Source organism: Carassius auratus, chromosome 18 (genome assembly GCF_003368295.1).
Source record: "Carassius auratus strain Wakin chromosome 18, ASM336829v1, whole genome shotgun sequence".
In the NCBI taxonomy this organism is placed as follows: domain Eukaryota; kingdom Metazoa; phylum Chordata; class Actinopteri; order Cypriniformes; family Cyprinidae; genus Carassius; species Carassius auratus.
The window spans coordinates 6958105-6980355 of NC_039260.1; the positions used below are offsets into that span (position 1 = coordinate 6958105).

At 39.2% G+C, this 22251-nt stretch overlaps 1 protein-coding gene across 2 annotated transcripts; it reads right to left on the minus strand.

Moving 5' to 3' along the window:
* Positions 1–5688: 5688 nt before the first annotated feature.
* Positions 5689–16634, minus strand: tshz3a (teashirt zinc finger homeobox 3a). 2 transcript variants are annotated; one of them, XM_026287301.1, is made up of 2 exons: positions 15943–16634; positions 5689–8737 (listed from the first exon to the last, which is right to left on the minus strand). In XM_026287301.1, exons 1-2 carry the CDS (start codon positions 15980–15982, stop codon positions 5712–5714), a joined length of 3066 nt encoding a protein of 1021 aa, XP_026143086.1. In that variant the 5' UTR covers positions 15983–16634; the 3' UTR covers positions 5689–5711. The 2 variants fall into 2 exon arrangements, with proteins under 2 accessions (XP_026143086.1, XP_026143087.1); XM_026287302.1 differs by lacking the exon at positions 15943–16634 and adding an exon at positions 9313–9423.
* Positions 16635–22251: the final 5617 nt, after the last annotated feature.

A 22251-nucleotide genomic window follows, 5' to 3' on the forward strand; every position in this document is an offset into this window, starting at 1 on the left:
ACATGTTGAAGGTATGGGACAGCAGCTTGAGAGTCTGTGGGTGGGTTTGTGTTCATGTTTATGCTGTCTGAATCATATTAGGCCACAACTAAAATATAACATGATTGACTGGATGAAGTAACGTTAGCCTATTTATCAGTTACACATTTGTCCGGAAGTGCCACGTTTAATTTTCTGACCGGAATGAACACAAGGCTGTGAAGGGTAGGCGTAGGCTTTTTTTTTTTTTTTACAATTTACCGATTGTTCAAATGACGAAATGTCTTTCGGAAAATTGTGATCTATGACGTTTATATATAGTGCGTGCCATTGAAAAGACTCCGCCCGTTCACACAGAATATGTTTTATGCATTTAATTTAGCTAGTTTTCCATTGTTTTATCTATGTAAACGCGGTTTACAAACATGTTTGACCATTGTGTTCGCACGCGGCTTATCACGTTCTGGGAAGGCGTTCTAAAAACGCGGCCCTCGAGAACACATTTTTGCGTTAAAAAAAAAAAATGAAAAGAAAAAGAAACGTGAAATTCGGAAAAACAAACCTCAAGATTTTTTTTTTAAAGTTGAATTTACTTGCAGTCGATTTGGAAAAAAATATTCTCTCTGAACAGTCCTTAAGGGGGGGGGGGTGAAATGCTCGTTTTCACTCAATATCCTGTTAATCTTGAGTACCTATAGAGTAGTACTGCATCCTTCATAACTCCAAAAAGTCTTTAGTTTTATTATATTCATAAGAGAAAGATAGTCTGTACCGATTTTTCCCGGAAAAACACAACCGACTGGAGGCGTGACGTGTGGGCGGAGCTAAAGAATCACGAGCGCCAGTAGGCTTTTGCGTTGAGAGCATGTGGAAGCTGTGACTTTACCTTGAGGGAAAAACCATCATCCAAAACAAATCATGGCTTACAGTCAGATTCAGTCGTTTATTTATGATCCAGAATCAGATCCCAAGGCTGAAACTGAACGAGAGCAGCAGCAGCAACGACTCGCTCCGAGCGGGGCTCGAACCTGGGTCTCCGGCATGGGAAGCAGACGCACTAACAAGGAGGCAGAGATATTTTAAGCAGTTTTACTCACCGCCTGCGGTTCCAACACACGATCGTGACCCTTTTTCGTTGGGATTGCATCATCCTTAAGAAATAAATGATACGCAAATCTGTCGTCAAGCTGGGCCTTGTTTGTAAAACAAGCATCTTCGAAATGCAGGGAACAAACACAAACACTTGCACAACTCCTTTGATGCTCTGTAAAAATAAACTCCATCCACTGGTCCCTTAATGCTGTTTTTTCTTTGGTAATCTGTGCAGGGTTGTCTTGCCCTGGCAAGCAAAAACACTCCTTTTGTGACATTTCGCGACACTCTCGCTCTGATCAGTGAATGAATGTCTGTGCACAGCCTCTCTCTGCTCTGCTATACGGGAGCGCACGCTCTTCCAGCAGACGTGCCCTCAGGACCCATATAAGGAAATTCCGCTCCATCTAACGTCACACAGAGCCATACTCGAAAAAAACTTTCCGAAACTTGTGACAAACCGGAAAGAGTATTTTGGGAACAAAAATACTCCTTCAAACGTACAACTTAATTTTTGAAACTTTGTCCATGTTTAGCATGGGAATCCAACTCTTTAACAGTGTAAAAAACTCAGTATGCATGAAATAGCATTTCACCCCCCCTTTAAATATATCCCTCACAGCCTCTTTATATTCAATATGGCGTACTACGTCTGGTTCAGACGGATTTAAACCGCACAAATAGTGTGAAGCTAGACTATATAGTGTTAATATTTATTTTACTAGATTAGATTTTGTTACATCTGATTTTCAGAGATTAATCAACAATCCTCTGGGAAATTAACTAATTGTTTTTATTTGTTCTTTTAAATTTACTTCTCTATTTTTATCTGTTAAACTTTCTTAATTAGGATGCAAAATAGCTGATTTGGCCATTAAATGCAATAGCACATGGCTGGTATCTGCTGCTCTTTAATGCAGATCAGAGCTGGCATTGACGTTAAATGAGAGGTGGCCAAACATGATCATGACAGTCAAACAGAAGGGCCAGACAAGCAGACAGATGTCTGATCAGTGATTTTCAAAACACTGTATTTCAACTCCCTCAATGTGTGAATAAAGAGGACAGGAAGTGGCAGTTTGGCAGCTCCAACCAGGAGTGTCACACTGAATCGTGTCCCCTGCCATCTCCGGACGGCTAGCGTGGCCCAGGAGGTCGCGTGAAGCGCTCAGCTCATGTATTTTTGAGATGTCACATCTAAACGCCACCTATGCATACAGCTGAGACATGCAGAGAAGGAGATGGACAGGGATAAGACCATTACCAAATTTCGAATAAGCCCTGACAAAACATGAGTGGATGCCTTGTCAGATTATTCTGAATACACAATGTCAGAAGTCATGCCACCATGTCAGACAACTCTGGCGGTGGTAGAGAGCTAGCATGCTACAATGTTCAGCTTCTTTCTGAAATCTTGACATGTCTGAGATTTCTGCTCAAAGTGAGGTCATTTCAAGTCAAACGATAGACAAAAAAGTATTTTGTAATATGCTTCTATTTTATATTATATTCACATGTAAACAATGTATTTTTTAAATTCAAATCCATGCATAAATGGACAATGGCAAAACAAGCAAATCTAATGAAAGTTTGATATTCTGAAAGATAATGAAAATATTGTGAGAACCAAAAAGATCTGAAAATGCTTATATTCTGAATTATAAAAAAAAAAATTATTGTTTTTTTATTGCAAATCATGAAATGAAATTAGAATCCTAAATATTTCTCATGTTGTTATTTTCATTATAATAAAATTTTCAAAATCTTTATTTAATTCCACATTTTGATTATGCTCTTATACTTTTTGTCCCCATTGTATATACAGCCTTACATAATCTGACAAAATAAAGTTGACCAGAAATACTGGGTGCAGGACAAGGTTCTGTAGGGTGGCACACCCAAGGGTCACATCTTAGAAAGATTCTTGTTTCTAAATTCTGTCAAAGAGAGGTAGGGAATAAAAAAAAAGAAACTGAACAAAACTGAAACTAGTTCTCTGTGAGATATCCAGCTCAGTTCTCTTGGGGGTTGCTGGTATACTCTAGTGTATAAAAATGAAATATATGCTCTTATTTATACCCCAGCGGATCTTGTTTTAGACCTTCCTTTTCTTGCAAATGTAGCTAGATCAGCCAGTGTGTTCCTCTCAAGCGTTTTACTTGGTCAGCACTTCTCTCCTAGTCAGAAATATTGCTTAAGGTATCACTAAAGGTGTTGGAAAACAGGATCAAATGGATTGATACACAGCTTTTGACATGCTATTTGAGCATGTAGCTCACTATAATTGTTCGTGTCATCATGCATTAAATTAACAATGTATGGTGTAATGCCCTGAAACGAGTGTCTTTTGCAAATCTGTCAGATATCATGCCAAAATGCTCTTGACAGCTGTCTGGGGAAATGCTAGTGAATAGCAATTCAGCTGCTCAGAATATTCCCTGTCCAGCTGTTAAACATTTTGGACTTACAACAACTTTCTTGAGTTAGTTTATTGGGCTGATGGAAGTGGATGTAATGCACCATAGTTCTTCATACGTTTTTTAACTCACAACCTTCTATGACTAAATCAATATCGTGTTTAAATACTATTTAAAACATTTAAGCACAAACATTGTCCAACTTGATCTAAACTGACTGTTCTTCAGCATTACGACTATTTTCCCATTCTTTAAGAAAAGCAAAATGACCTTAACCTATACCCTTGTGCTGAGAATAATTCAGTATGTGTGGACTCTGTGGGCAGCTGCCTCAATTCTGTCCCATGAGTGCTCTGGAGCTGTCATAAACTGTCACGTCAACTCAGGTCTGGTTACGATATGAACTGACACTCAAGTAGCGGGTGAACATGATTTCCAAGAGGTCATGATGAGATGAAGATTGTGCTAGCTCAGTGATCAATTTATTTTCAGGTTAAGCATGACTATGTTCCAGGGAACACTGCAAAATACACCAAAACAGAGCTTTCCTTTAGAAATGTTGTTAAAATGTTGAGATGTTTATGAAAATGTGTGTTTGATATCCATATATTATTTTTGCCAGGTATTGGCCTATATGCTACAGCCTACTTCAGACAAGATGTCAGACAAGAAATAAGAATGATGTCAGTACAGTCTGTACCACGTTTCACATAAAATTCAAGCTACTGGTTTCACGTCAAGTTTTTTTTTTTTTTTGGATTGGCACATGTGTCAGAATTCCTGTTCAAACTTGTCTGATCAGGTTGAAGCTTATTGCACTGTCAAACATAGCTCTCTTCTCATTAGTCTGGGCCCCTTCCCATCAGTGCATGCACTCAAATTAGATTGACATCCAAACTGTTCAGATATACAAAGCAATTTAGATGATATTCATTAGAGCGATGACATAGGCTGATGTGACTCTGACAGGGAGCACTTCTCTCTGTTATTTTATTACCACTGAGGCGTGACTACCCCCACTGAATTCACCGTACCAGAGGAACAAAACAAAAAGACACAACAACGTCAATTTAATTTTGCCAGTACTTGATGGGAAACAAACTAAGATGACAAAGAGAACATGTGACTGAATGTTTAGACTTGGCATGGTAAGAGTTAAAAGATATGCACCAAAGAGGAAGTAACTGCAGCAAAATGGGGAGATTATTTATAATATATACAATTTTTAATTTAAAGAAAGCCTTCATCCAACTAGGACCGGTCAAGTGTAAGGATGCACTACTGGAAAAAAGTGTTTTTCGACTCTTTTGAATGACTAATAAAAACAATGGTCTTTTTAAATGTCTTATTAGAATACTGGTATTAATTACACATTTTAAAAAACATTAAATGTGAAGTCAAGTATATGTATATAAAAAAAAATACAAATAGGCCTGGTTTTCTTTCCTAATTGCATTTTTCTTTTAAAAGATTACCATTTTTTTGTATACATTTACAGATATAGATGGCATGCCTCATTCAATGTATTAACATTCAACAAAAATTATGTAAATAAAAACTGTCAAAAATGTCTGGTTAAATAGTCTGATTAACAAATCTGGCAAGAATGAAAATGAACAGGTTATACAAATATTTTGAAAAAACAAAAACATCTGTAAAAAAAAGGCAATTTATATAGACAAAAATGTTAAGGACTTAAGTATTATATACAGTTCTTTAGTTATACATATTTAAATAAATCGAATTCCTTATGCACAAAAAAACTAAGTATTATCACAGGCAAAAATGAAATAACAAAAGTGAGATATTTTGGAAAATATGTGTAACATAACATCTATTTACAAATCTACATTTTTCTCTCATCGGAGCAGAAACTTCCCCCAAAAAGCTGTTCATCGTGAGTATTCAAGATTGTTCACAACTTTAAGACATTTTTATATATAATAGATTTCTTATACTGTGTATCTACTTGGTAAAACTGGTGGTAGCCAGCTTAACTTTAAACAGGTTTTTAAAGTTAATTTACCATTACAATATTCATGATCTTAAAAGCTTAGCCTACAAGACCAACTGTTAATGCAACAATATATGAGTAACTGTATGAATCTTTACATTATGATCCATCTGCTCTCAAATTAGAGTACAATAAATATCCCGGCATACTGTGTTAACTGTATTGTTTTATACGTGTTTTTTTTAGTTTTTTTTTTTTTTTTTTGTATATTACAGTGCTGGCACCGGTGGCAATTGCTCCTGACATCCTCTAGCTGGCAGTACAGCAGGAATTGCAGGTTTCATGGGAGGGCTCTTAGAATGCTTTGTAATCCTCCGGTTCAGATCCTTAGAAGTAAGTTTTTCCAAGTCTTTCATTTTAAACCCAAGGTGTGACTCAAGGTGACAGATGTATGTAGAACGAACTTGGAACTGTGTTGCACATTCACTACAGTAGAAAATCGGGTGTCCCGAGTCAACGTTCTTTATGAACTTTGTTCTGCCTGTTCGTCTGAGCTGATATTTCACATTGGCAAGCCAGTGGCTGATGGTTGTCATAGATAGACCTGTTATATGCGATATGACCATCCTTTCCTGGGAGCTCAAGTCTGATATCACATACTTTCCATCAGCTGTCTGCCTGAGGCAGGATGCAAACTGAGCCTGCAAAATCAGCAAGTGCTGGGGCTTCCAGTGCGATTGCCTACCTTTACGTTTGTGCACCATGGATGTATCCTCTGCCTCATCTGAAGTGTGAGAACCCTCGATTTCTGACTGTTCTGGCTTACATAAAAGCATTGGGGACTTCAAAACTCTAGAATCTGAGAGATTGCGCAGCATGTCTGATATGTCAGAGAGGGCATTTTCACGCAAAGGACTCGCTGTTGATAATATTTCAGAACTGGCTGATTCCCCGACAGATACACCAGACACAGAGGAACTCAAAGCTTTACCTGGGAGAGCAGCAGCTCTGAGACACTGTTCACTTTTGCCTTTGGACAAGTCTATCGGTTGGTCTCTGCAAATTTCATGGCAGTCAGAATGCAACTGGCTAAGTTTCGCTGAGTGTCCAGATGGACCGGCAAGAGCGGCCCTTTCTGCCATGCTGTTGCTCATCCTGAGAAGCATGCTCATAGGGTCCTGGACCGGCCTTACCGGTTTGGCAGCTTTACCCAGATGAAGGTTCATAACAGATTGAAGGGCACTTAGAGGACTGACAGAGGGTTGTTTTGGCTCAGGGTGGGCAGAGAGTAGACCAGCATTATCATACAGATCTGAAGTGGGGTGAGTTCTGTAATCTTGTGTGTGCTTCTGAATTTCTCTTTCGTCTGTGTTACCCTCAGAGACATTTCTCATAGATGTAAATGCACTCTCATGACTTGGAGATTTTGACATTAGTGGTTTCCCTTTGGAATTCAGCAGTTGCTGATGTAAGGATCCTTGCCCATTCAAGTCATTATATCTGTCAACCTCAGAAATCTTTTCTGTTACTTTCTTTTCCAGTTTGTCCACCTTCTGGATATTAACTGTGGTAGAGGAAGCTCTTGGTGAAGTACAAGGAGAGATTAAATGACTTTTGTCTATGGACTGGGCTTCCTGACTACTGCTAGATTGTTTTAAAGAAGAAATGTAGCCTGAGTTGTTTAGACCAGGTTTCAGTTGGTTTTGTAACTGATAAGCTGCATGAATGCTCTGGTAACCACCCCAACTCGGGGCACCCCTTTGTGCTTTGTTTATAGCTGATGTAACTGTATTCTCCAGTGATTTTAGAATATCAAAATCCATTTTAGGACTCTCTTTTAGATCATCTTCAGTTAGGTAATCAGACTTCGATGATATGCTGAATTTCTGCTTGGCATCATTTATATTTGCAGAATCCTTGCAATCACTGTCTTTTTGAGAAGTCATTTCTTGTGTCTTGATTTTGTCCCCAGTTGCTACAGATGGGAGGGACAATGATTCCAAGATTCCTGTGGCTAAGAGAGGGGAAGAACATTGTGTATCTAACTGAGACTTCTCAGACTTACTTTTGGGATGAGGAGGCTTGACTGTCTTTTGCAGTGTTTGGGTGACTCTGACAAAGTGGCCAGTCAACATCGCAGGAGCACTCAACGGTTGCAAAGAGTCATGTGAAATCCCACTCTCCTTACGTTTGAGGTTCTGAGACTTGAAATGCACACCAGGGCTTGTTTTCTGATCCATCAAGTCGTCTTTGTTGGTTTGTTCAGAATACATCTGAAAAGTATCACTGGCCTGCCCTCTGTTGGGACTTCTTGTCTTTTCTGTGGTGTGCAAAGATTTTGCAACATACAGCTCCACTGGAACCCTCTTCCTGAAGGAAGACACAACTTTAGCAGCAATTGCAGTTCTTGGCTCTCTCAGAGGAACCTTCTGGTAATGCTTAGTCTTTATCATGTGAACGCTGAGGTCTTGCAGGGATTCAAAAGAGTGTCCACAGTACATACAGAGTAGGACTTTCTGGGCATCTTCCTTTCCCTCCATCTCCAAAAGAGAGCGCTTCCGAGGCTTTGACCATGACTTAGCACCCTTACTAGCACTTTCAAGGTTGTCATCACGGTAGTGGTCTGTTTCATTCATGTGAACTGTGAGATCAAGCAGCGTGTCATATGATGCACTGCAGCTTTTGCAGTGGAACTTGCTTGCACCTGTAAAGATGGATCCATAGAGTTTAGGACTTTGGCGGTAGAGCTGGACAGTGGAGAAAATACTTGGTTCAAGTGCAGCAGGTTGTTTCTGAGAGACCTGTTGGAGTGTCTTTGCGATAGCAGACTGATGCCAGTCATAGCTGTTACGTCCAGGACTGCTGTTGCTACTACTGCTACCGCTGCTACTGGCTGGCTGTTCATCTGCATGCAGTTGAGAGGAATTCAAGCTCAAAAAGGACCAGTAGGGATTATTAAGGAAGCTTTTGTAAATGGCCTTCATCTGTTCTAGGCTGTCCTCAGAATGGTCCTCAGAATGGTCTTTTAAAAAGTCTGTTGTGGCCTCCTCCATATTTTTGATCGGGATGCTGCTGTCTGCATCTGACGTGGGGTCACTAGATTCACTTGTGTGCGATTCATTGTCAACATCATGGCCTGACAGCTCAGCAGTAGGGGAATCTTGTTCATCTACTGGGTTATTTAAGTCTTCTCCCAAATCACTTTCCCCCTGTTGTTTTTTCTTGGTCACTGAGCAATCACTTCCAGTGTCTTCGGTCTGTATGGTGCTCTCCTTAACATTTTCAGAATCATAAGCTAGTGGGAGAAAAAGAGAAAAAAAATGAAATTAATGCCACATAAGTAAACACAAAACAATCATTTAACCCAATAGTATTATTCTGGAATTTAAATGAATGGGCCATATCCCACAAGATGTTAATCTGCAATACAGGCAAAATCATCCTGGTAAATGAAGAATTCCTCCACTCTGGCCAACAAATGTCAAAGTGCAAATTTTTAATCGCAATTCTGTATCCTGTTGTCTGTCTCAGTTCAAATGCAAATCAAATTCAAGAATTGAATTACAATCTAAAAGGCATTACTTCAATTCTGAATGGCACATACACACTGGAGTATCCACAAACAAATTACAGAGGACCAAGAAATAACCAAACAATTATATAAAAATATTTGAAGGTTAAGCATATAATCAGGCTATTTACAAGATGTTGCACCTGCTGCCATTTGGCCCACCTCTCCACATTTCAACATACCTGTGCACATATAAAGAGACAAAAAGATAGAGGGAAAAGGTGGATAGATAGATTGAGAAGTTAAGGGGAATGACATAAGATGGCGGCACATAAGCCACCTGTCACTTTGAATCCCACCTGACGACTGTTCACCTTGGACAGGTGACGTGTTGTGAGAAAGGTGTCTGCTCGAGCACCTCCAGATGACAGATCCAAGGGGACACGGTCGCCCTTCTCTCTGCCAGCTGCCCTCACACCCTCAAAAGAGCCCATCCACCAACGTCCTCTGGGACTGACGATCCTGTCTCCTGACAGCCTGTCCCCTGCAAGTTTGACACTGTCACTCTGACTCCATAAGTGGAACAAATGCCCCCTTGAAAGCCATACCAACCCCCATCTCTGTCCCACTCTATTCACTCTTGTTTGTGTGTGCATTTGTGATTATGTTGTTCATGTCAAAAGGAAAATGCTTGACATGTTAGACGTTTTGAAATACAGCAGGCCTTGAATTACAAGCGAACATGGTGTGCCGCCACATGTGTGATTCAAGTGCACTGTGGCATGCTAACGGTCTCTCTTCCGTTCTCTCTCTTACAAGATCCACCACAGTCCTGACAAGAGTGTTAAAGCACAAATAGCTCTCATTTCAAATGATAATACACAATCTCACAAGCTTGCGCTTCTCTCATTTAGCCTCTCACTGGCTGTCAGCCAAGCGGCCCGCAGGATGGGGGCTCTAAAGGATAACTGGCAGGTGCAGGCCAGTCTTATCCCCTCTGTAGATTTGGATTGTCACTAGGTATCCATTACTTGCCAATCTCCTCTGATCGTGCCCGACAGCCTTGATCAAAAGACGTCATTTGAACGGCCTGATTTGGCATGAACTCCAAAGCAGCTCGAAAAGAGGGTGAACCAGGTGTAACTACAATGACATGATCATTTTCCTGCCCTCTCATTTCTCTGAGACAATTACGGTGACACACTGAGGGTCCACAATGGCAAATTGCTTTTTTCTTGCACAAATGCCAAAGATTACAAGAGTGTAACTTTTTTGAAAGGATTTTAAACCAAGTAAAATGTAAAGCAGATAGCATGACCCTGAGGTGAATCAGAATAAGTGAGCTTTAACCCACTAACTTTGTTACTGTACATAACACAAGTCTGCCCTCATATAAAATTTAGGGGCTGGAAGAGTTCAGAAGATACTTTTTAGAGCATAACCTAAGAAGAAACCATATACCCTCACAAATGTGTATTTGTGTATCAAGACCCAAGCCCACTAAATTTGAACACAATCTTTAACCTTGAATGATTTATAATCCATCTCAGGAGGCACCTACCATAACCAATTATTCTCAAAAGGCTTGATTGACAGCCTGGTGATTTATTAAGCTAATAAAAATGTGATGTGTGCAATGAGTTCTAGCAGTTAAAAAATCCAGGAGACTTTAGTGGCACTTGCCTTGTTTGATTTATGTAACTATTACATTTGTCTCCATATGATCAGTCATTTTCTCACCCCACATTATAGACAAAAACAGCACCAATGACATTTGAATTGGAACATCAAATTCCATACGTAATAACCTTTGGTTAATGTAGGTGCATAATTGCTTACTCTAAGACTGTACATGATTACTGTTAAAAGTATGCATATTTTGTTAATCCCATCTAATGGGATCCCCTAAACTGTCTAGATCATCTAATTTTTACATTAGAGGTTGATCATCCTGACATCATTGTATTTAATCCCATACACTGGTCTTGTTAGAACTTGTAACTCTGCAATAACACCCAATAAGATGATTGCTCAATTTAAACAAAGCTTTCTGTCCGTAAATACTGCAGCTTTTCATCCTCAGAGCTCACATGACTCACTCACAACCTCATAGTGAGATACAGATTGAGGCTAACTGTGAGAATTGTTCTAGCTTGAGGCCATGCTAATGTGCAACACATGACACTTTGATCAAAATAAAGCAGCATTCAGGCAACATGTTGAGATGCCCCCATGCCAAAAATAGCATTTTCTTTGCTGCAAATGAAGCAAAGAAATGTGTGAATTTTTTAGTCAGTGGAAGTGGGCAGTCAAATTAAGACAGAAAATGAACTGTGGGCACATAATGTTGTCCTGGGTCTTGCCTTTTTTGTAGTATTTCTCTTTCTCTGCTGGAGAAACTTAAAACTGACCATTTACAGTAAATACGGGAAGGCAAACAGTCTCTGCTGACTGGAATTCCAGCGACCACAAACGTCCTTTCAGGGGAGATATCACTCTAATTATCACTCTGTGTGCCTTTGATTCCTTTTCCCCCTTGACAACAGTGTGTCTGATGTGCCTCTGCTGCCAAGAGTGATTGGCAACAATTCTATGTGTATCTAAGCCAGCAGCTGCTGAGATGATGGCCCAGCATCAAAGAACTCAGTGAGATGGATGGCACTCATAATTTTACTCTGCAGGGACAAGTTGGGGGAGGTTGGGGCAAAAACCAACATCAAAAAAAAAAAAAAAAAAAAAAAAAACATCTCCCAGACTGTCACATACCCACCCCCAACCTTTCAAGCAAGGCTTTGTCCCAGAGTTACCCTCTTTTAATAAGCTTCCGATAACTAGGAATTGAGTTCACTGAGAATACTGGAAGGGTTCGTTGGGAATGTAATACCAAACTCCCAATCTTATCCGGCAATGACCACCCGGTGGACAGCTGGTGTCTCATAACAAACACAAAGAGAAAGCAAAGCTATCCATCATAGAGAGGACATCTAAGACCCTGTGCTCTGTCTATGCCTCTCTAACTCTCAGGTTACAGGCTTACACAGCCGTCCAAATAATATTCACTGTGATAAATGGTCCTCTAAGCCGCCTACCTCTCATTAATCTCTTTCTTTAAAGGAGCATCCATCATGGAGTAGTGCTAGAGCTGTGGGAGAGAACGCTAGAGTTCATTTACAGGCCAGCTGAACTTGAGTGATGCATGTCATTTTAAGCTTGGATGGGAATGCACAGACATGAACACATACAAATGTCCAGATACGTGAATGCCCACAAACTAAGGCGGATGCATGCATAGCCGTGCATTCTTGACAGACAAAGTCAATGATTGATGGACTGATTGACTGATTTAAAAAGTACTTTGGCAGGAGTAAATTTCAAAATGCGTAATGCAAGACTTTCCCACCTTTTGTTAAAGTAGAAATTATCTTGCATTAAGCTAAATTAGAACTCATTTGTTGTTTCACTTGCTCAGCACGTAATATATCTGTCTGTCACCGGCTGAGGTCTCTACCCAAACAGGGCTTTCAATGACTTAACAGCTTAACTCAGCAGTGCGACAATTTATTAAATTTTCTCGCCTGTGTCACTTTCTTTTAGTCTAATGACAAAACCTATACAGCACCGACTCCATTTTGCTTTTAAACATTTGACCTGTATCTCTGACTTCCCAAGTTTCTCCCCAGCCTTTTCTGTCTAATTCTCAACAATATTTCTTCTTTCTTCCCTCCCTCGGCGTCTCGGAAAGCCTGCGTGATAGATGACATGTGTCAGGATGCCAGAAGTAAAGGGTGGCAGCGTGATTAACGGCTCTGTTGAAAGGGTAATTGACGGTTTGGCATTGTGCTGATCTTCTCCACCAGGGTTTGGTTTCTGGACCCCGGAGGACCAGACTGACTCATTTTTCTAAAATGGACCGCAAGCTAAAAGCCACCTCCCATGAGAAAAGAGATGGATTCTTGTCTTCTTAACAGAAGATTGATGTCTTCATTGTCAACACAGCAAAGTAACATTCATATAAGTTTACAACCACAATAGAGTGCTAGTTCAAATGAAACTTTGGAGAGTAGATCAATGTGATGTTTTTGTCTGAGGCATATAGTAAAATATATGTAATTTGTGTAATTTTTCTCAGAAAAATACAAAATTATTATTTAAAAAAAACTTTTATCTGTGAAACGTTTTAAAATGATTTTCACAACTTTGTCTCAAGGTCAATAAGTCTCTGGAAATCACAAATACAAACATTTTAATGACTAAACATGGATGCTCTTAAACCATTGACTAGTAAAAGACATCAACATCTACTAGTTAGCTTTGACTTCCAAAGTGTGGCATGGTGATGATCCTTTTAAACTGAAAAAGTAAACTGTCCATCACAACTAAAACATCAATACCAGTTGTGAACACATTAAACTTATGAACACACCGTCTGTGTGCATGTGTGAAATGTGTACCCAGGAATGTGTAAGATTACTTTAATCTTTTGTCTCAGCCGCTGCGTAAATCAATGGGGTTCTAGCGGTTTTGAAGCTTTTGGCAGTGATTACAGGCATGCCTGGCTGGAGAGGTATGTTGACACTGGTTGGGATTAGGGAATATTGGGCCTCTATGGTTTCCTGCCCTTTCATCACCACCACCATCAAGCCCAGCTCCTGCGTCACATCCATGCATGACTGATGGCAGCTTGTCCGGATGACCTGCCTCGCACCTTAGATCTGACAGCAACTGATTTTACCCTTAGAAAGAGGGAGAAGGCAGGGCCTGGAGTTACGCCCAAAAGAGCCTGAGAACCGAGAAGCTTTTTGGCCAGGGTGGCCCGTGGGATTTGCGGAGGCGTGTCCGATTAACTCACATTATCAACCCACACACAGACGGAGAGAGATCTGAGTTGAATCAAAGTACAACTCTCAAAATAGATTTGATGCCTAATCTGTCGTTCCAAAAATGGCTCAAAGACAGATAAAAACATTCATCTCAGAAGGACTGTAGGTGTTTCCACATGTTTGTCTTCTCATTGCAGTTCAGAATCATATAGATTCTAGACTGGCACCAAAAAGCTCATTTGTCAAGTAAAGGTGCTAAATTGGGTTATGGCAATAGGAAAGGCCAGCAGGAGTGGCTAATATCAACTTGATTACATCAAGGGAGCACAAACCTAATATGACTTGGTGACAGACGCATAACTTGTCAACTCCAATCATTGCACCTGTCAGGAATCCATCAGGCTTACAGCTAATTAGGTGCACTCAAATTAAGCAAAGCAAAATGTTTCTTTTTACAGAGCTGTGCAAACCTTTAGGGTAAGAGAGAGAGAGTGATTGGGAAAGAGTATATTTCTCTATAAACTCTCATTAAGATTTCATCTACAAGATTGCTATGGAGCATTTCATCACCTACAGAGAAAACGATGCATCAGAATCAATAAGTTAAAAGTAACAGTCCTTCTTCCAGTGGCTCAGTATATAACTAAATGTTTTCATACCTGTAAACCATAAACTCACACTTGTAAACCACATGGTCACCACTCTGCACAGCGCCTATGAGTGAAGTTTGGATGAGCATACTGATGAAATAAAAGCCTAGGCAAGCTTATGGGAAAAAGAAGGAGAGCACTCACATGGCCTTGGTCTGATTGACCATTAAAGCCTTTGATGGATGAGGCTGTCACAAGGATAACAATTAAATCCAACATGAGACAAAGCTGTTCTGACAGGCCAGTCTAACAGAGCAAGCCATACCCCTCCATTAAACTCCACATCATCTCTGCCTCAAACACACACACACAAACAGTGAAGGCTATATAATAATGGCTTTGTATCTCTGTTTCAAAGAGCTCTGCTATAAATATAAAAATGCCCTAGAACTCCTCCTCTTTTAAATAATAGGATAGGATCTATTCTATTAAGCAGACAGATAATGTTTGAGTTTACATTAAGGCAGTTTCAGTGGTTCCCAACTCTTCAGAGAAGTTAAGATAGTCTGGAAAATGTACACATATCCCATGTATGTGTCAATGTTTCATAAGGACATAAGGTCTGAGCTGAAAAAAAAGACACATTAAAAATAATAATAATATAGTTAAAAATGCTTGTGGTTTATACTAAACATTTATACAAATTTTTACTAATGCACTTTTCTTTCACCCTGAATATAATGTACATTTTAATCAACATTGGAAAAATGTTAAACATGCTTTTAATGCAATATATAGTTTTTTTTTTTAAATAATTTTAATACTTTTTTTCATGCATTTTGAGTTACAAGTGTCAAGTTCCACTACGGTTCACCTATTTGTACTGTAGTACAACCAATTAGCCTTTTAATAATAATAATTTAAAAAATATATCCAAAACAACAACTACTTAATGACCTTGATATAACAGATGAGGGTCTAATTTGGTCCTTTCTAGTTTATGGTTTTGTTGTCACATGACAACAAAATGGCTTCCTGACTGTTTGTTATGCCACAAAGTTTTTCAAATATTAATACTTTAAAAAAAAATGAATACAACTGCTTCACCCCTTTAAAAAAAGGAAAAAAGAATAATCAGAAACATGATTATGTCTTGACGAATATATTCCTTTTAGAGATATTTTTTATTTTCTTGTTTTTTTTTTCTTTTTGTTTATATTTTGTTTTTACAATATTCAGACAGTCACACCACTTGAAGCCACATAAATTCCATCTAAATTACTTTTAATTAAATATTAAAAGCATGGTCATTTTTTAAAAGTAGCCAATCCATTAACTTGAAAAACAAGGTATGACTTAAATTAGAATAAGGAAAATTAGTTATGCGCGAAAATAAAAAATCCACACAATTAAACGCGAGTATAACGTTACACAGAAAGAATATTGCTCCTTGCGGTAGTTCGTAAATGCAAGGCAGTATAAACCAAATGTAGACTACATAACCGTTCTAACAGACAAAAAAACTTGTACAGATGTACATGAGTAGCCTCTCTAATGAAATCAGCTTAAATAATCTTACCTGCCGCTCGTTTGGGCGCCTGCTGTTTTCTCCTCGGCATACTTGCGCGCAGATTGTGTGTCTATAACGCAACCTGAAACGATATTTTACAATATATGCTCCCAACCAGACGAATCACAATTTAACAACAGCACGGCGCAGTCACAAAAGCTACGACACTTCCCATTAGGCATAGGAGAAAGCCAGGTGCTCCGTTTTAACCGGTAGTCTTTGTTTAAAGCCCGTCTGCTGGAGTAATGAGGAAAACTGAGCGGCAGGACAGTAAACGTCTAGCCGCTCGCTACGAGTTCGTCACGTCACTCAAAAGTCCGCGGCAACTGATTCTTCCGCGCGCAGAAAGTATGGGGGCGTTTGACACGTCTGTCGTTGTTAAAAAATGCTAGATACAAGGCAACGGAATGGCACTGACCGCGAGGGTTTAAAGTCGAAATTAAAGAAGTTAATAGAAGTTACATGCTGTTTAACGCTGATGGCGCAAGACGGTGAAAACGGAGAGACGCGACGCAGCGTTTAAAGAGTGACTGACAAAAAATTAACAATAGTAGACGAAACGCGTGCTGTGGTCCTATCGTTCATTCCCACGGCACATATAATGCACAAAATCCAGTCTAGGTAGTCTGCTCATGAGGTTTTGAGACACTGCCAATATGTCACTTAAGAGCGCATTAACTAGACCGCTTACACTGACAGAAAGGAAGGATGTAACTTAACCCCTTAATGGACACACCCAGAAAAAACAATGGAGATTTTTTTTGGGGGGTGGGGGGGGGGGACAATAACAACAACTTTTAAGCATATTTTAAATGGTTGGTATGTCAGTGAATGGTTCCTTTTTTATTATTATGCACTGTCTTTAATAATTTTCATCAAAATAAGACTTTCCTTTTTATCATTAGCCTTACATGATTACATGAGATTGATTGATGTGTGAATAAAACTGAAAATATATATCACTATTACAGATTTAAAAGTGCACTTTTACCATGATTGGATATTTGAAATGTTTAGATAAGCAGATTTGCTAAAATCATAAAACAGAAGAAAAGCCTTGTGCTTTTACTATATAGTTAAGGAAACCCTCTGAGAATAAATTACATCAAAATGCTTTACTTTAGGACTTGAAAGTTATTTTAAAGTGTTTAAGAAAGTTATGTTAGACATTTTGTGTATAAGGTTAAATACTACTAATACTACAAAATATTACTATACTCATACTTTTGTAAGAGTGCAACATAATTATCTGTATTATTCCATAATCATGTTTATCACAGTTTCTTTCAATTAAAAAAAAAATGAAAATCTGAATCATTACTTCCTTTTGAATATGTTAACCTGTTAAACAGTAACAGACTTGTTTGCAGAAATCAAACAATGAGCAACAAAATAGCATTTGCTACAGGAATGAAAAAAATATGTTTCTTTCTCAATGTTTTGCTATTCTAAGCCACTTAATCACAAATTCTACTGAAAACTCTCTTGAGTCTCTTGAGTAATCAAAACTGCATGGCCAAAACAAGCTTGCCCTGAAGACTTTCTTTTACAAATCAGCACTGTCTGAGGATGTCCTTTTAAGTACTGTAAAGTCATTCAGATGTGGGGTCAGAGTTCTGACCGTGCCATTAAAACGCAGGCAGAGACATAGTGCTCTCATTTAACTGCACGGCTGCATCATATATCATCCCACTGCCACAGAGCTGCATTAGAGAGGATCTTTGATTTTTACTTTTAGAGCAACATAAATCAAATGCAAGGCAAGGTCTGCCAGTGACATCCTTGTATTGGTCCTCACTGAATGGGATGGAGAGGGTTTGTTGATTGAGGTCAGGAGCAAACGGATATGTTGTACTAAACACAACACAGTTGCAAACGAGCAAAAGAAAATAGCGTATAATAAATCGAAATCGATTGTTATTATGAAATGTACTGGTTGTTATACATTTTAAAAGCAGCAAATTTTATTTCATTGCTCATTGTTTGATTTCTGGAAATACGTCTGTTACTTTGTTAAGTTTATTTTGTTTAGCACTTTAAAATACCCAAAAGGCCGTAACTAGTCAAATATGTGTTGTCGTTTTTGTGCTTGTGCACGATGTCAGGTCAAACATTAAGGAAGCAACTGTCTCATTACCCAGACCGCCTTGGTCTTCTCCACCTCAGAGCAATCTTGTCTAGCAGCATCTGAAACTAGAAGGGACATCTGCCAGCAGGACACCCACCCTCCCTACAGCTCACAGGAGGGTGTATTTGAGCCACATGTCCATCAGTCCTGTTGTGAAGATTTCATTTTATCTCCTCCTGCCCGCTTTCCACCACTGTTTTGAGAGCTGCTGTCCTCCACTTTGATCTATGATGAACAGATGACCTTTTTCCCAAGTCAGGTGTCTGACTCTGTAACATCATGTTCTAACAGTGTGTCAAAACAGCATGGCTCACCTTCTCCAACTCCAGTTATTTGTCTCGGACAGACTCACAAATCTGTTTTGAAGAGATCTATGGTGAGGTGAATGTGTTGGGGATGGCAGCACCTGGGTGTATTATAAATGTTAAAAAACAGAGAGAAAGCGATGATGTTGATTAAAACAAACTGGAGAAAGGATCTGCAAATACTGCTTTTATCAATTCATTCTGACTTGGTATTGATCAGGGAAAGAGATTACAAGCCTTTCCTCTAGGAAGTGTTGATCACTCCTTAATCAGTGACACAATCAGGATGTTAATTCTTAACCCTGCAATAATTCAGTGTAACTGCTTTAGGCTATAAAATGAAATAAGTATTGCCTCCAATACAACAATCTGCATTTCATTAGGAACATAACTGTGTGTCTAATTTATGCAACAGGAAAGACTGGGCTAGTTGTCACAAAGATTCTATCTTAAGCCGGGCTCACACTACAGGATTGAAAGACTAGCCAAATCACTGTTTCTCACACTATGCAACAAGATTTGTTCTCATCGGTCCTCGTCTTGTCATAGCTGCGTGCATTCTACACAACACAATGCTAACGAGGAGCACCCACTACAAAACATTCAGTGAAGAGGCGTTTTCCAGCCATCAGCAAAAATACGTTTTCTCACATAAATTCTCAAAAGAAATTACAGCAATTATAGGTCCTTTCTTCAATCATTGACGGTAAACTGGCCCTTCAATTGGTCTGTGCAGTTATTTTATCCGAAAGAAAGAAGAAACCAAGACAAGAGATTATGGCAGAAACAATGGCTTGGAAGACGTGGACTGTCAGCCTACTGCAGAAATAGTTGGAAGTAATTAAACAGCACAATGAAAAATGATATTATATGCACAAAATATACGCATTTGTTAAATTTATTTCTAGTTGATTTGGTGAATTTTTGGCTTTTCGTTTCTGTTCATAAAGATGAATGATAAGACCGTTATAGATAGATGTTTATACCATCTACACTGTGATTGGCTGGATAAGTTCCACCTTGCCATTTTGTCACTCACATTACGAGATCACGTGGAGATAATATCAAACAGGTTTGAAAATATCATATTGTCTGTGATAGCTTGAGACAGGTTCGGATCACGTTGCTGAGCTGTTCATACTTAAAGGGATAGTTCACCCAAAAATGAAAATTAGTCCATGTTTTACTCACCCTGGAAGCATCCCAGGTGTATGTGACTTTCTTCTTTATGACGAATCTTAATTAAAATCTTAATTAAGAATCAATTTAAAATTGTCCTTGTTCTTAGCCTTTAATGGGGTTAGCGGTTGTTTGTTGTCAACCATTCAGAAGACATGAAACAAAGTGGGGGTGGGGGGGGGGGGATGGTAAAGGCCTCTTGTAGCAAATCAGTTTCAGATTTTAAATGTAATAAACACTTGTTTTCTCACTTCTGCTGACTGTGGGGAACCGGATGACGTGCAGATCTTCCATACCCGACAGTCAGCAGATGTGAGAAAAAAGTGTTTATTACGTTTTAAATCTAGATATATTTCTTACAAAAACAAATGGATTCGCCACAGGAGGCCTTTATTCACCCCCCATCCCCCCCCCCCCCCCCCCCCCCGAGCCGTGTTTTATTACAGATGTGCACACTTTATTTCAAGTCTTCTGAACTGTTGACAACAAACACCCACTTACCCCACTGAAAGGCTTGGAAGAGCAAGGATAATTTTAAAAGGGGTCATATGATGCGATTAAAATTTTTCCTTTTTCTTTGGAGTGTTACAAGCTCTTGGAGCATAAAGAAGATCTGTAAAGTTGAAAAGACTAAAGTTTCAAATCCAAAGAGATATTCTTTATAAAAGTGAAGACTTGTCCATGCCCTCCGTCGTCAAATATGTAAGTAGCTTTACATATGTAAAGAATTTTCCTGATTCAAACGTGAGTTTTGAGTAGTGTAGAATATCGCTTGTTGTTTGTCATTTTTTCCATTCACAAATGCATTCTTGGTTTTGTTTGCATGATGCGATATGCAACGCAACACGTAAAAAGACAGTAGAAGACATTATAATCAATAATTATGTTCTCACTGGATGCAACAACTGCCTCGTTTGTAATGGGTTTTACTGTTTTTGTCCTGTCATGCCGGTGTTCTGACCGGGATATGCCATAACAGTATATGTTGAGGGGCGTAACATTTCCGTCAGATGTTTGAAACATTTGGCCAATCACAACGCACTGGATAGTTGGCCAATCAGAGCACACCTCGCTTTTCAGAGCGATGAGCCTTGTAAAAATCAACGTGTTTCAGAAAAAAGTTAAATACACCTAGGATGCTTCGATGATGAGTAAAACATGGATGAATTTAAATTTTGGGGTGAACTAACCATTTAATAAGCTTAGGGGACCACAACAAGCACTGATCTGAGGGTTTTGTCGCAGACTGTGGAAATCGGTTAGCAACAGCAATATCCAGCCAAAAATCCTGTATTTTTGCTATAGCTGATGCTGGGTAAAAAAAAGAAATTACATGATAAAAACACACTTTCCTACATGATTGAAGATTTTATCCAACATGTCATACTTCACATATATTAGGGCAAGTTGTCACCTGTGTTCAATTGTTTTGAACGTTATATGTTTTGGTCTTTTCTAATCTTTTTAGTGTATATATTTTGCTGAAACTTCATTAAATGCCCAACAACCTCATTAAATGCCCAACAATTAGACAACGTACCCGACAGTGTAACAACTAAGTGCTTTCCCATCATCTGGGCAAACGATTGTGAACAGGGTTTGGAACAGTTTGGTTACAAAGCATTCTCGGCCTGTGTTTCTTACCATGGTTAGCTACAGCAAACCATGCTAGTGGATAATTAGGTCTCAATAAAAATAGTTTGTATGGGTTACTTTTAACTTTTTATATGATGTTATTATCCAACATAGCGTGCTCCCTCCCGTCACTGAGTTTACATACATTCTCATTCTAGCACCACATTGGGACAAGCCCACTGTCCTGGATCAACACTGAACAGCAACGGTTTCACTACGAGAACTGTACGACCAAATGTCAAAACATGTTTAGGCAATAACAATGAAAATGCTCTTTTGGACCATCTTGGAAACCAATAATTTAAGGTCCGTTCATTCACAACAATAACTATTAGCATTAACACGATAAAGTTCTGTGTATTATAAGCGGTACTGCAGTTTTCTCTGATGCTTTAAAAGATGGTTGCTGACAGATTGTCAGTGTTTTGTAATGTTGACTGTGCTATAAAAAATTTGTTCGATTTTTAAAACTATCGTTTTCATCCATGCCTGAGAAATATTCAGCATGTAATATTCAGTACATCTGTGACAACTTGCCCCGATCTCCACTATTGAAAGAGATTTAATTTATGCAGTTATCACTGAGAAATGTTTCATTAATATGACCACACCGCATACACATTTCCACTAATCCTACTTCCTATCCAGGATGACAGCAGAGGCATGGTCATAGGCCGCTCTGAATAGATAATTAAGTCTTGATCTTAAAATATAAATGTACAGATGGGGCTTATGACAAAAATGGAAATTTTTCACCTTTAACCACCATTAGTTTGACAGTGACGCAGTTTCCCCTTAGTGTGAGAATACAGTGGGCCGAGTTCAGTCAGGTGAGAGGTGACAGGGCCGTATGGTGGATCTCCTGCCAGTGACAGGCTGTCATTTGGAGATGTGTGCCATGTGGCTGTCTCTCAGCCTGTCTTTGAGCTGAAGGATGACCCCTTCTGCTCACTGGGGCTTCACCGGCCATGCCATTCCTGTCTCTCAGCTAACGTGTCTGACAGGAGACATGACGTCTGAGACACATCGACTCCATCTTTAGGTAGGCCTGTCCTGCGTTTTCTGTGATAG

Coding starts and splice junctions, on each gene's coding strand:
- tshz3a (XM_026287301.1), bottom strand. CDS start 15,982: ATGCCGAGGAGAAAACAGCAGGCGCCCAAACGAGCGGCAG. Junction 8,738..15,942: donor GGCGCCCAAACGAGCGGCAG/GTAAGATTATTT, acceptor TTCTCCCACTAG/CTTATGATTCTGAAAATGTT.